Source organism: Elephas maximus, chromosome 16 (assembly GCF_024166365.1).
Source record: "Elephas maximus indicus isolate mEleMax1 chromosome 16, mEleMax1 primary haplotype, whole genome shotgun sequence".
Lineage (NCBI taxonomy): Eukaryota > Metazoa > Chordata > Mammalia > Proboscidea > Elephantidae > Elephas > Elephas maximus.
This window is the reverse complement of record NC_064834.1, coordinates 35,835,474-35,850,139: the sequence shown is the minus strand read 5'-3', so window position 1 is coordinate 35,850,139 and position 14,666 is coordinate 35,835,474. Positions and strand designations below refer to the sequence as shown.

The window sequence follows — 14,666 nt, the reverse complement described above, 5'->3', positions numbered from 1 at the left end:
AGGGACCCTGAGTCCAAAGGATGGGCTACGCTCCCAGTGCTTCTTGGTGTTATGAGGTCCCCATGTCTCTCTTTTAGATCTCAAAAGAGACCGATTCAAAATACAACCTAATCTTGTGGATAGAATCCTGCCTCGTTAACATGACTGCTGCTAATCCGACCTGACTAACCATAGTGGTAGGATTTATAACACATAGGAAAATCACATCAGACTGCAAAATGGTAATCACACATTACTGGAAATCATGGACTAGCCAAGTTGACACACATTTTGGGGGGACACAATTCAACCCATAACATGCAGTGACTACCAGTTTTACACTGGTGGCTACCCTGTCAGTTTCAGACCCAGAGCCAAGTGTATAGGCTCATGTGAGCCCCAAATTCATATGTATTGCCAAATTAATTCAAGGAAAAAGATAATTGAATAGAGAATACAGGGAAAAAGGATACGCTCCAAGCTTATTATATGAGGTTGGGATAAACTTGATTCTAAAACCAGACATAAATAATACACAAAAGAAAGTTAAGAGTTCAGTTTATCTCGAGAACATAGGCACAAAAACCCTAAAATATTAGCAAAGCGAATTAAGCAACATACACATTTTAAAAGCTGACAATTTAGGTTTATCTCAGCAAAACAAAGATGGTATAACTAAAAAAAAATTTTTTTTCTGTATAATTTACCACTTGATTTCATGTCTGGCAGTACCATGAAATTTTTCAGCCTCTGGGGTTTATTGGGCAGCTGCTGTACCACTGGCAGTGTGTGCTGCCACAAGGCAGGGGCCTTTGTGACTGTTTGAAACCCCAGAAACGGGCACATTCTGCCAATAACTGTTTTTTTTTTTTTACAGGGTATCGAATGAGGTGTCTGCATTTTTGATAGGAAAAACAGAGATTTTTTATTTGTTACACATATGTATCAACGGACCTCAGTGGGGTATAATTAGTGGTATTTCATATGTACCACTAAACATTTAGTGTAGGCTTGTGGGAGGGGGCAAGAAAAAAAATCCATACACCTACCAAAAATACAGACACACTCAATGCTTCAGCATGCTTGCATTAACGAAAACATATGGTCTCTACAAAAAATTCAAAGCAGAAAATAATTGGATTACCAAAGGTTAAACAATTAAAGGAGAAAAACGTTATCATCTTATTTATCTTCTATGTATAAACAAGAGTATTAATAAAATTAAACATTAATTTATGATCGATTGCTATGATCAGTTATGTATGTTGCAAATATCTCACCTTGAACTTTTTTGTAGTATCTTTTTAGGAAAAGACTTTTTTTATTTTAATGTAGTCAGATAAAATCAATCTTTTCCTATATAACTTATGATTTATATCTTACATAATAAATCCTTCCCTATGAGACTATGGGAGTCCCTGGGTGGTGCAAAACAGTTAACATGCTCAGCTACTAAACAAAAGGTGGGAGGTTTGAGTCCACCTAGAGGCGCCTCGAAAGTAAATTCACCATTGAAAACCACATGAAGGATAGCTCTACTCTGATACACCTGGGGTCACCATAAGTCAGAATCAACTTGATGGCAATGGGTTTATGAGATTATCTCAAGCCCAAACCCATTGCTGTTGAGTCATTCCGACTCATAGCAACCCTTAGGACAGAGTAGAACTGCCCCATAGGGTTTCCAAGGAGCGGCTGGTGGATTCAAACTGCCGACCTTTTGGTTAGCAGCCTGAGCTCTTAAATATATTTAATTATACTCTTATTTATTTCTGAAATTTAAAAATTATGTTTATAAAAAAAAAAAGATAGTAGGGCTTTAATCTCCCTGAAATTAATTTGTTTTAATAAGGAGGAAGGCTTTTTTCAACTTTTATTTTTCAATGTAGATGCCTAATTTTTCCAGTCCATTTATTGAATACACTATATTTTCTCAACTAATTTGCAAAACTATCTGTCACACCAAACTCCATATATATATATGGTAGAAATTATAACCTTATGATATTCACTTTTTCCATCTATGGCTGTATATACCTCTCTATTATTTACATTTTCTAGAATGTTTTCAAAAACATTTTATAATAGAGTTCATATACATCTTTTGCTGCTGTTTGAAGGACGTCTAAGAATCACACTTTTGAGCTCTTGAACTCTTTAATTGACACAGAGGAATTCTACTTTTTTTGGTATATTGCTCTTATAGCTAGCATTCTTGATGAATTTAATTAATTCATTTGTTATCTCTTGGGTTACCTCTAAAGATGATATTATTATCTGAGAATAATGACATGTTTCATTTCATCTTTTCTACTTCCAATAATTAGTTTCTTTGCCTTAGAGTAACGAGCTGATCCCAAGTAAACGCAAAACAGTGAAACGACAACTGGCATCCTTGTCTTTTTTTCCGATTTTAAAAGCTTCTAAGATTTTGTCATTAGATAAGATGTTTTGTATAGGTTTTCATTCATACGTTTTAGCAGATTAAGAATGTTCTTAGTTTGTCAGTCTTTTAAAAAATCATGAGTGCCTATTGAACTGCGTCAGGTTCTCCTTCAGCAGCTTTTGAGATGGTCACTTGACTCTCCTCTTAATCTGCTATTGTGGTAGACTTGGCAGAGAACATTAATGGATTTCTAATACTAAACTACACTTGTTTCCTTGGCATGAACTCAGCTTTGTCATGACATGCGTTTCTAATACAGTGGTTGATTTGATTTGCCAATGTCAGGTTTCAGATTTTTATATCTATGATATCAAGAGGATAGCTTGTAATTTCCCCTTCTTGAGTTATTCTTTCTGGTTTGGGAAGTGAGGTTATACTAGCCTCATCAAATGAGTTATGCCTTCTCTGTCAGAAAACAGAAATATATTGACTTAATTAAATTAAATTAGCTATAAGCAAAAATTTGAGAGTTCAGAATTGTTACCTATTACATGATAACTATGAATTACATTAATAAAATTAACAGCTATATATATTGGTGGTTCAGTGATAGAGCCCCGACCTTCCATGAGGGAAATCTGCGTTCCGTTCCCAACCAATGCACTTCAAGCGCAGCCACAACCCTCTGTCTGCGGAGGCTTTTGTGTTGCAATGATGCGGAATTCCATTAGGTGGCACTGTACTCCTAACAGAAAGGTCGGCGGTTCAAAACCCAGCCAGAGGCGCCTCAGAAGACAGGCCTGGTGATCTGCTTCAGAAAGGTTGCAGCCTTGAAACCCCTATATAGTAGTCCTACTCTGTGCACAAGTGGTCACGAGTCAGAATTGACTCCATGGTAACTAACAACAGTGATGCTGAAAAGATTTCAGGAGAGCTTCCAGCCAGTGAAAACCCTATGGGTCATAATCTCTCATGGTCCCATCCCGAGTCTATCGTGGGGATGGCTAGGACTTAGCATTAGGGCCACGCGTGGGGTCCCGCTTGGGGTCGCTGTGAATTCTGCTGAGTCACCCACAGCTAACAACAGCAACATATTATACTAGAAGCTGCAGTTGTAATCTGTTGTGTTACGTAATCTTCCTACTGTTCTGGGTTTACTTGTCAATTATGTTGGCTTTAAAAAAAAGGCGGAAACCCTGGTGGCCTAGTGGTTAAGTGCTACGACTGCCAATCAAAAGGTTGGCAGTTCGAATCCACCAGGCGCTCACTGGAAACTCTGTGGGGCAGTTCTACTCTGACTTATAGGGTCGCTATGAGTCCGAATCAACTCGGTAGCAACGGGTTTGGTTTTGGAAAGAAGCGGCAGTATTAAATAGTTTATTATGGTTATTTTACATAAAGTTATGTTCTCTTTTTGTACATGGAAATCTGAAATAATTAATATTTGTTCATTACAATAGACATCTATTTTATGCTGTCAACATCTGTGTATATTCTCGACAACAACAAAATAAACAAAATTTAGGAAAAGGACACGTGATAAGGAGAACAGAATTAATAAGAATGTTGACACATTGTGAAAATGTAATCAATGCCACTGAATAATTTGTGTAGAAATTGTGACATAAGAACCGAATTTGCTGTGTAAACTCCCACCAAGAACACAATAAAATATTATTTTAAAAAACAGATTGAAAAACAATATGCTGTTATATTTTTTCTTTCCTGAATAGCCGTGTATATATACTATGTTCCCTACAGTTTTTTTTTTTTTTTTGCATAGAATTTCCCTAAAATGTGATGTTTATAATAATCTGGAGACCTTGAAATTTTTCTCCAAGAATACAATATAAAACCTTGCCAGTTCAATCCAACTAAATACACATTTATTGAGAACCTGCGACTAGGATTCCAGCTCATTTTCCTCTAGAATGTAGTCGTGAAACCTTTAGACATTGGCATTTTAACTCTAACATGTGAAGATTTAAAGCATTCTGTGAACAATACATTGTATTAAACATTACGAAGGAGAAGAGAATTTTAGCCTAAAGGAGACTGAAGCACAGCGAGGTGAGAAGATATACAATATACAAATATCTGGACCTGGTAAAACATATCTCCTTTCAAGAGTAAATTGCAGAATTAATAAATCTGGCAAGGTAAACCCTATGAAAACTTCTACAGAAATTCCACCAGGGGGCAGCAGAAGAGCGGGGTTTCTCCCACTTCCTGCCAGACGCCGGGACCTTAATAAGCACAGAGGAGCCTGATGGCTCTCGGAGCTTTAATCTTCCCCCTCCATCGCCTTTCCCCACAACCCCCTTTAATTAAGTCAGAAGGGCCCTATATTTATTTGCCCATGAACTGACACAGCAAACCAACAGCATCCATTGTAGTGTGAATGGATTTGCGACCAGGCAAGAGACTTCAGCCGGGATTACCCGCCCCGCAGCCGGATGAATGTGCTGAGCACAAAGTCTGCTCAAAGCCGAGCAAACGGACTATTTGTGAAAACGCCATCCTGGCTCAAGTCTGATTAAGACCGGGGGTCCCCGGGCCGTTTGATCTTCGCTCATCAAAGAGAGTCTTTAAACAAGCTTCATTTTACACTACTGTATGCTGGCGACGGGTTGTGACACCAAAGTGCAGCCACCGTGAGCAGCCTTCCCAGAGCACGTGAACAATGGGAATTCTCGGCTGGTTAAGTGCAGGGCACCCCGGCCGCCGGCTGGAAGAGCTCTGGCGCTGGAGGCTGGACATTTAGGGCAGGCTCAAGTTGGGGAGTTTCTAGGTCTACCTGCAGGTAGTTCCCCCACTTACCTCCTTTCACCCTCTTTACTCCTGAAGTCATCTGAAATTTATTTTATTTTTGTGATTTAAAAATGATGACTCTTTGCACTAATTATACATTCCTTTCCCCCCTGCCTCCCCCCCACCAAAAAAAAAAGGTTAATAGTTCTGTTTCCAACCCATGTTTTGTTCCATCCTCTGGTATTTCTAAAACAGTCTCAGACCACCAAAATGTCTTCAAGGTCTTGCTCTGTATTTTTCACCCCAAAGTCCAGTTGTTCCTTGAGTCCATTCCCACTCACGGCAGCTCCATGCGTGCCAAGTAGAACTGCACTTCATAGGATTTTCAAGGCTGTGACATTTCAGAAGCTGATCACCAGGCCCTACTTCTGAGGCACCTCTGGGTGGGTTGGAACAACCAGCCTTCCAATTAACAGTCCAACACTTAACCGTTTGTACCTGCCTGGGGACTTCTAAAGTCATTGAGATGGGGGTGGGGGTGGGAATCAGTTCTAAAACAGTACACTTTCGTGGAGGAAAAAAATCGTCTCTCTCTCAGTATTCCTTCTGCTCCCACCCGTGTGTGTGTGTGGCTTTCTCTGAATGGTGGTTTGCACATGACATTTCTTTTTGTTTTTTTGTGTTTGCTATATTTTCTCCAAGAATATGTATGACATATAAATAGAAAACTTATATAATTATAAATATGTATTTCCATCTTTTTAAAAAATCACCTTATTTCTAGGAACTTAAAACTCACATGCCAGACTCTTCAAAACCAAAGTGTTCACGTATTGATATCAGTAATTATTACTTTATCTTTAGACTCTCTGAAAGAACAGGCCTCTTGCAGAATGTTCTTATTTAACCAGAATACAAAAAAACCTTGCCAGTGCAGAACCAGAAAAAAAGAGAGGCTTTTGAAGTCAAAAAATACTTCTTACATCCTGTTTTATAAATGAAGAACCAACACCAACACCGGAGTTGAATGGCTTGACAAAGATCCCATATCTGCACAGCCAGCTGACGGCTGTTACTCTCGAAGTTTCTGGTGCACACAGTCCCAGACCCAGACTCCTGACACCTCAGCACCATGCTTTTCTTGGCCATGATCCTCGAGGAAGCCTTCATTATAAAGGAAACCCAGTGACATGGAGGAAAACAAGTTTTTCCTAGATCTAGAGATTGTTTCATGAGGATCTGGTACCCTACTTCCTGCGGTCACTGGACTGTCTCCATGGTTGGAAATGCCAAATCCTTTAGGGGATGCTAAGGGACCATTGCACTCCCTGTAAGTGCCCAGCACCGACCTTTCTGAGTGTCAGGACATTAGAAAAGATGCAGGCAGCTCTCTGGTTTAGACACCATCCTCCCTGATTTTCAGTCAAATGTTTCTGGTTTCTGTTCTCAGATTAGTTTTTAATGTCCTGCTCCTGTAAAACACATCTTCTGAGCTAGGTCAGAAAGCTACTGTGGAGCCTGATTTATCTGGGCTGGCCATCTCCACTGACCAAATAAACCTAATCATCGTCAAATCGCCCCTTTTCTTTGTACTGAGGAGTACAGAGAAGCCTAATCCAGCCTCTCAGGGGAGTCATAACATGGGCCTGGTCTAAAAGCTATTTTAACATCACGGAGAGCATTAAGACCAAAACCTTTTAAAGGCCAATGAGAAAGTCATAACGTTTTTTCCATAACATCAGGAATAAGAAACCCCTGCTATAAAGATTGGCACCAAAAAAAAAAAAAAATGTTGGCAATACCCACCATAAGGAATGACATGTATTCAAGGATATCCTAGTTAAGTAAAATTACATGGCAACAGATCCACTTCCTTCAATTTAGCAAAGAAAAGGAAGGAAGGAAGGAAGAAAGGAAGGGAGAGAGGGAGGGAGGGAATTAAAAATATAGCAGCAACATAAAAAACTCAAATGAGAAAAGTTGAAGAAGTTTGCAAATAGCAAGGCTCTTCGTGGTGCGTATTTGTCTCTTTGTCCCCACACAATGAGACTGATGTAAGTATTCTGTGCATGGCATCTGGCAATTAAAATATGAAGAGGACATGCAGTATCACGCTATTGCAGAGTTTTGGGGATCTATTTCACATATTTCATGTATCTTAAAATCGAATGCAAGTGTTAAATGTATTAATTATGGTCATATTTAAACCAGATCAAATAGGAGACAGGATTGCCTGTCGAACTAAATGAACTAGGTTGATGCCTGCCCCGCCTCTGGCCCCCTCTGTCACCCAGCTCTGAGAGACACTCAAAGGGTCACCAGAACCCTCTCTTTCTTGAGGTTTTTGGTCTCTTTCTGCAAACTTTTTCTGTCTTCCCATGACCTGTTGTTGTGGTGGGCTGTTGAGTCAATTTCAACCCATAGTGACTCTGTAGAGCGGAGTACAATTGCCGCATAGGGTTTCCTAGGCTGTAATCTTTACAGAAGACTGCCAGGTCTTTTCTCCCTTAAAACCACGGATGGTTTCAAACTGCCGACCTTTTGGTTAGCAGCCGAGCTTTTAACTATTGTGCCAACAGGGTTCCTTTCCCATGACCTAGTATGTGCCAAAATATCATCAGCTTTGGAAGAATTCTTACCTTGCTCCCATGTAAGTATATTGTGTTTCCCCAACTAGTTACAGACTGAAAGCTCTCTGAGGACAAGGAGCCTGTCTTTAATATCTTTGGGGTGTCCCCTCAAAGGGACTGGGATAGCATTTTGCCTATAGTGGGCACTCAGCAAATATTAACTGCATCTGATAGAACAATGAATTCACTTTACCTCTTACCCACCTTGCTCTCTTGTTGCAAGTGAACAAATGCAATCGTGGAAAGAATTTTCAAATGGAAACTCCACTGAAAAAGAAACAAAGAGTTGGCTTGCTACATACTCAGCTCTCTCTGTGGGCCTCCCATGTAATTTATCCTTCATGTCATTTGTGAGCTTACCTTCCCCTCCTTCCATTAAATCATTTGAAGGTAGATAATATGTGTACTGACCTTTTGTTACACAGCACTGGATATAGTGCTTAGCACATAGGAACTCAGTTATGGGCTAACTCATTATTATTAGCTTTAAAATCATGGCAACATCAGGAGCAAGATGGAAGATGGGGAAGGAGGTAGAACAAGTTCGCTCTTGAAACCCTACTTTTGACTTAGTTCCCCTAACTCAACACAGCAGACTCTGTCAAGCTCAATGGATGATAAACCATAACAGACATGCAATAGACGTTCAGGGGTCAAGACTGAATTTATGCAACGAGCCTCCTTGTTAAAGGTTTCCTTTTGATGAATAAAATGTTCTGTTTGTTTCTTCCTCCCCCCAGTCAATGGTTACATTTGTGAACTCAAACTCTTAATAAACTAAATTCATTAAATGTATTAATTATGTGTCACCTCTTCCTAAAAGAGGAAAATAAACTTTAGTGTTGTACAAGTATATTTCCAGAAATATTTAAATAGGGTAGTGGGACTAGGAAGAAATGTTTTTACCCTTTCTTCCAATGGGCAGGGTATTCTTTCTCCACATGGCAAGAGTTTGAGACGGTACAGATTTTCTAATACTTTGAAGGTGCTCAAGGCATTAATTACTGACATTGTTATCAATATTTTGCAAATGATAATATGGCACCTAAAATCTCCTACGCTCTTGCCCTTTTACCCTATGTTGGTAAAATAAAATGAAGTTGGGTCTATGTCAACTTCAAGTGGCCTGACTGCTACAGCAATATGTGCTCAAGGAGATCTGTTCCCCTTACTGATTCTTAGTAACAGATGTGTTGATTTAATTTCTAGCACTCACTTAAAAAAGATTAATATAAAAAACCTTCCCACTGTTTCCAATTCCAATTTGTTCCAAAATTTTCTAGAGAATTAGCCAAGTCTCGATCACTGGACATGTGCATAATGAAACCTAAAGTGTGATTTAATCCATTTTAGAATTTCAAGCAGGATGTAATAACTCAGAGGAAAATTTCCAGATAAATGGAATGTGGGCTGGTAGGGATACTAGGTAATTGGGGGAAATATTTTTAAAAATGTTCAGAGAATATTTTTAATATAACCCCTAAGCCCAAGGAACTAGAACACAGACTGTTACAAACTGTTCTTTTAAATACCTCTCCCCCTTTCTTAACTTTAGCATTATATTTCTTCAGGACTACCACTGGCTTACATTATGGTGATCTCAATGGTAACTACAGTGTACACAGTAATTAGAGATACCCTAGAAATCGTCGGTGGTGTTAGGTGGCGTCAAGTCCATTCCAACTCATAGAGATTCTATAGGCTAGAGTAGAATTGCCCCATAGGGTTTCCTAGGATATAATCTTTACCAGGGCAGATACCAAGGTCTCTTCTCCCACTTAGCAGCTGGGGGGTTACAATCACCAATCTTCAGGTTAGCATCCTAGTGCTTGCCTATTGTGCTACCAGGGCTTCTTGGCAGAGTCACAGCAGAAAATAAATGTATCTCAGGTTTTTTTTTTTTCCCCCAAAGTGATTATTCAAACGTTTCTTCTTTTTCTAAAATGACATAGCAGTTGTTCGTTTTTTGACAAAACATTCAACTTTGTTCTAAAAAGAATTGTGTACATTTCTTATATTTTATTATTATTATCACCATTAGAATAAAGACTCGTGGAGAATGAAAACTCTCTCATAAATATTTGTATTCCCTGCCCGCCTCCCCTCAAAAGACAATAACCCAAAAGGTAGTCAGTCCAATGCCAGGGAATGAGGCTTCCGGTGTGTTTTTGTTGAACGAATAAATTATTTCCAGTTTATAAGTATGACGACATTCTTACACCCCAGTCCTATTTTATTATTTTTATACACTGGCTTCACTGACGTTAGATTCACATTATGGTTGACTTTCAGCTCTCCTTTTCTTTAAGCTACAGTCCTTTATCTCCCTAGAGGACTATTCCCAGATTTCACAAACGGTCTGACTTGGGATCAAACACGTGCATTCTCAAGCTTAGCGATACGAAATACTAGTGAGGAAGTCAGGCGCTAAGCCTTAAGGGTTTCTTATCTCGCCGTGTTAACCCACCACTGAGAAGGGGGAACCAGGGCAGTACGAGTGACCCAGTACGTTGGACCCTGTCCGTTGTCGCTCCGGCCACTTTGATCTCGTGCGTCTGCTTAATCAAGTTCATCTACTGCCAGAACTGCTCAGATTCAAAGAGCGACATTAAATAGTTTGATTATCGGATGGTCATTTCCCTCTTCCCTCCGCCCCTGATCTAATTTCCAAACTCCAGTCTCTCGCCTCCCTCTCTCTCAACTTCCCATCAAAAGAGAATTAGTTCTTCCTTTCTTACCCTCGTTTGATGTGCAAATTTCTTTCTCTTCAGATTTTTCTGGCGATGCAGGGGGAGGAGGGGGGCGCAGGGACTGAACGAACCTAAGGACCCTGCCCCCAAATCCTGGAAACTGCGACTATAAAGGGTTAATCAGCAACTTGCATTGGCCACCTGGCCCTCTCGTAGAAGTAAGTTTCCAGACTTTGAACTACTGATGAAAAAACAACAACAAAAAAAAACTGATGAGTTGTATTTAATCGTGTGCACAATTAATAAGTACTGGACCTTCGGAGAAAGATGCGGCAGTAAGCGTGTGTAAAGATTATGGCCTTGGAAACCCTATGGAGCAGTTCTACCCTGTCCTATAGGGTCGCTGTAAGTCCAAAGCGACATGAGGTATGGGAGTAAGAAGCAAAACATGGTTTTGCAGAGAAGAGCACAATTTCGCTTTGAAAAGTATTTCAGATCCCGATAACCTAGACCTTACTGCAGGGCAAGGGCGTCCAAGTGCCTCCCTCCTCCTGCCTCTATTAAAGTCATCGGCTGTAATGCTCACAGATAACCGTCACCTCTAGGGTAACTGCGGCCATAGGAACAACCGTGCAAGGGAGGGGCGGGGTGAAGAGTGTCAAAGGCCTCCCTTCATGTACACAAACACACCCCCCTCTCAGCCCCTCCCAAAGCTTTGAAATCCCATCCTGGCTTTGTTGTCTCCCCCGAGGGGCGGGAATGCTCAGAGTCCGCAGTATAAAGGCAGCCGCGGTGGCGGTGGCCGCGCAGAGCCCGGTGCGCCCCGCAATCAGCGTTCTGGGAACGCAGGAGCCTCCTGGAACTCTGACTGCAACTGCGCCAGCCGGGGCGTTAGCTTCGTGGAGACAAGGCTTGCCAAGTGACATTCCTCCTTTCTCTTTCTTTCCTTCTCTTCACTTTCTGAGATGACTGCTCTGGGCGCAGTAGCAGCTGCCCGGCTCTTGGTCGCCCTGGTAGCGGCTGCTCTTTGCGGCCACCCTCTGCTTGGGGTGAGCGCCACCTTGAACTCGGTGCTCGTCAATTCCAATGCCATCAAGAACCTGCCCCCACCGCTGGGCGGTGCTGCAGGGCACCCAGGCTCCGCGGTCAGCGTGGCGCCGGGAGTTCTGTATGAGGGCGCGAACAAATACCAGACCATTGACAACTACCAGGTGAGAGAGGGGTCGCGGGGGTCCGGGGATGCTGTGACCCTGAAGGGGTCCCATTTGGGGAGAAGGGCATAGAACGTGCCGGATGTGTACGATTCAGGTCGCATTTGGAGACGCTGCATTTGGGAGCAGTAGTTGGCAACAGATTTTTTTGAGAAAGAGAGGGGGACCGAGACGAGCGTCTGGATCAAAGAGTGTGGGCACCTGAATGCCTGGTGCCTCATCTTCTCCACATCCCCTTTTCGCAGCCGTACCCGTGCGCAGAGGACGAGGAGTGCGGCACAGACGAGTACTGCGCTAGTCCCATGCGCGGAGGGGGTGCCGGCGCGCAAATCTGCCTTGCCTGTAGGAAGCGCCGAAAACGCTGCATGCGCCACGCTATGTGCTGCCCCGGGAATTACTGCAAAAATGGTGAGTCCCGCAGCCCCAATTCGAACTCCAGCGGGCCAAATTTTGCTCACCTACGGATAGGAGAAACCCTAGCTGCATTGCGGATGCTGCAGCGCCACCTGCAAATGACTCCAGAAGCCACCCTAGGTGTTCAGCGTGCGAGGTTCTCCTGAAATGTCTTTATTGTGTATGTTTAATGGAGAAAGATATAAAGGAATGGGGGGCCCTTGGAGCTCCTTATCTTCCCCTTTGTCACTTAGGATTTAAACTGTTGGTTTACCTCGGACCATTCCATAAAAATTTGTATGGGGAGAAAATCTGAAGTCAGTTAGAGAATGGTGAGCTAGGTGGGAGTATACAGAAAGAGAAGCCTGGGAAACCAGCAGGAGTGTTTAGCTCCCTTTCAATTTTCCTTAGAGTGGACTCTCATGGCTCTGCCAGCCTGGTCTCTACCTCACCATCCCTGTTGAAGCTATTGTCAATCAGCAAACAGAGTGATTTATCTGCCCTGGCCATTCTTGCCTCTCCATCCTTTTCTGTCCCCATACCCGTGCTACGTTAAAATAAGTACCCCACCCCTACCTACCACATATCCACTAAGATTTAATGTCTCAAAGAGGTAGGCTCTTTGGTAGACTCAGCCAGCCAAAGAATTTTCCAGAAATAAACTTACAGGGTGGCAACCCTCCTTAGGACCCAGCAATACTCCAGGATGAACTAGCAAAATCTCTGTAATATAGAAATTATACGGTAAAGCAACTGGTGAGTGAGATTGTCATCTTCCAAGCGGCTGGAATTCCATTTGCTTAATTTAGTCTGGCAGTATCCACTTTTTTTTTTAGTGACTGACATTCTATTTTTTAACCCAAGGGTAATATTAAAATGGCCAGAAATCTTACTGCCGCTATGACATTTGGTGGGAAAGCGTTTTAAGAGGCTCTCCTGGGGCTGTTGCCTATGACTGCACAGTGTACACATCGGTGCCTCTGTCCATGGGAGGAGTTTTGAATTAACACTAGGGAGGCAATTTCCCTGGTGGGTAAAATAATTTCCCTGCAACAAGCTATCTAGTTGGTGCAGGCTGGACAGACAGACTGCCCCTCTCAAAAAGCAAAGCCGTTAGCAGTAAGGTATTACAGCCCTGGAGTTAATCACTGCCTCTTACTTCCTTAGGACTATGTATGCCTTCTGATCACAGTCATTTCAGTCGAGGGGAAACCGAGGAGGCCATAATTGAGAACTTTGGTAATGACCACAGCACCTTGGATGGGTACTCCAGGAGAACCACACAGTCTTCAAAAATGTATCATACCAAAGGTACGTTAAAGAACCTTAAAATTCATTCTACTTTGTTAACAGATCAGAAGTGTCTTTTGAATTGTCATAATGAAATGATGCAGGTTTAGCAGTAACCATGTACTTCCCCCCTGCCCCCCCATATCTCCCCCTTCCTAGGACAAGAAGGCTCTGTGTGTCTCCGGTCATCAGACTGCGCCATGGGGTTGTGTTGTGCTAGACACTTCTGGTCCAAGATCTGTAAACCTGTCCTCAAAGAAGGTCAAGTGTGCACCAAGCACAGGAGAAAAGGCTCCCACGGGCTGGAGATATTCCAGCGTTGTTACTGTGGAGAAGGTCTATCTTGCCGGATACAGAAAGATCACCATCAAGCCAGTAATTCTTCTAGGCTTCACACCTGTCAGAGACATTAAACCAGCTGTCTGACTGCAGTGGACTCCTTTTATATAATATATGCTATGAAAACCTTTTATGACTTTTTTAGCTCAGTCTTAAGGATGTATAAATTCTGTGATTATAGTTAAGCATTCCAATAATATCTTCCTAAAATCTGGAGTGTAAGAGCTTTGTTTCTTTATGGGAACTCCCTGTGAATGATTGCAGTAAATTACTGTGTTGTAAATTCTCAGTGTGGCACTTACCTGTAAATGCAACAAAACTTATAATTATTTTTCTAAAAGTGCTGCATGGTCCCTTGTTTCTTCTGTTATGTAGATTTTTGTACACATTGATTGTTATCTTGACTCTGATAAATATTCTATATTGAATTGAAATAAATAATTTCGGTTTATACTTTCTAAATGCATAGCCCTCTCTCCTTTTAATTCTAGAGTCTAGAGTACAAGAAACTCTTGGAATGACAGATGATAAAAAAAAAAAGATGATAGATAGGTATCTAAAATTTACCATGAAAACACTAGTGTAGTACCTGACATGTGCCATCACAGCATTTAGGTTACATTTATCTTTAGGCTGTGATAATCCTCGAAATAAAATTGAATATTTAGGACTATGAAATGTTACAAGGATAGATGAATTTTGGGATTGTATGTGTGTATGTGTGTGTGCATGAGTGTGTTCTATAGGGGCAGAAGTGTGGTACATTTAAAGATGATAAAAGATATTGTCTAAATTGAAGATAATATTGATCTATTCTAGAGTAACTTTAAAGAAAAGTGTGTTCTCTATTAATAAGCTTAAATGATCATAACAGTATGAGATTGAATTTTACAGTACTACTTCAAAATACAGTTTCCAATAAATTGGTAATATTGACCTTAATGGAAACCCTGGTGGCGTAGTGGTTAAGTGCAACGTCTGCTAACCAAAAGGTCAG

At 41.4% G+C, this 14,666-nt stretch overlaps 1 protein-coding gene across 1 annotated transcript; it reads left to right on the top strand.

Moving 5' to 3' along the window:
• Positions 1–11,264: 11,264 nt before the first annotated feature.
• On the top strand, positions 11,265–14,068 carry DKK1 (dickkopf WNT signaling pathway inhibitor 1). The gene is made up of 4 exons (XM_049855710.1): positions 11,265–11,647; positions 11,893–12,055; positions 13,208–13,351; positions 13,490–14,068. Exons 1-4 carry the CDS (start codon positions 11,402–11,404, stop codon positions 13,741–13,743), a joined length of 807 nt encoding a protein of 268 aa, XP_049711667.1. The 5' UTR covers positions 11,265–11,401; the 3' UTR covers positions 13,744–14,068.
• Positions 14,069–14,666: the final 598 nt, after the last annotated feature.

Coding starts and splice junctions, on each gene's coding strand:
- DKK1 (XM_049855710.1), top strand. CDS start 11,402: ATGACTGCTCTGGGCGCAGTAGCAGCTGCCCGGCTCTTGGTCGCCCTG. Junction 11,648..11,892: donor AGACCATTGACAACTACCAG/GTGAGAGAGGGG, acceptor CCCTTTTCGCAG/CCGTACCCGTGCGCAGAGGA. Junction 13,352..13,489: donor AAAAATGTATCATACCAAAG/GTACGTTAAAGA, acceptor CCCCCTTCCTAG/GACAAGAAGGCTCTGTGTGT.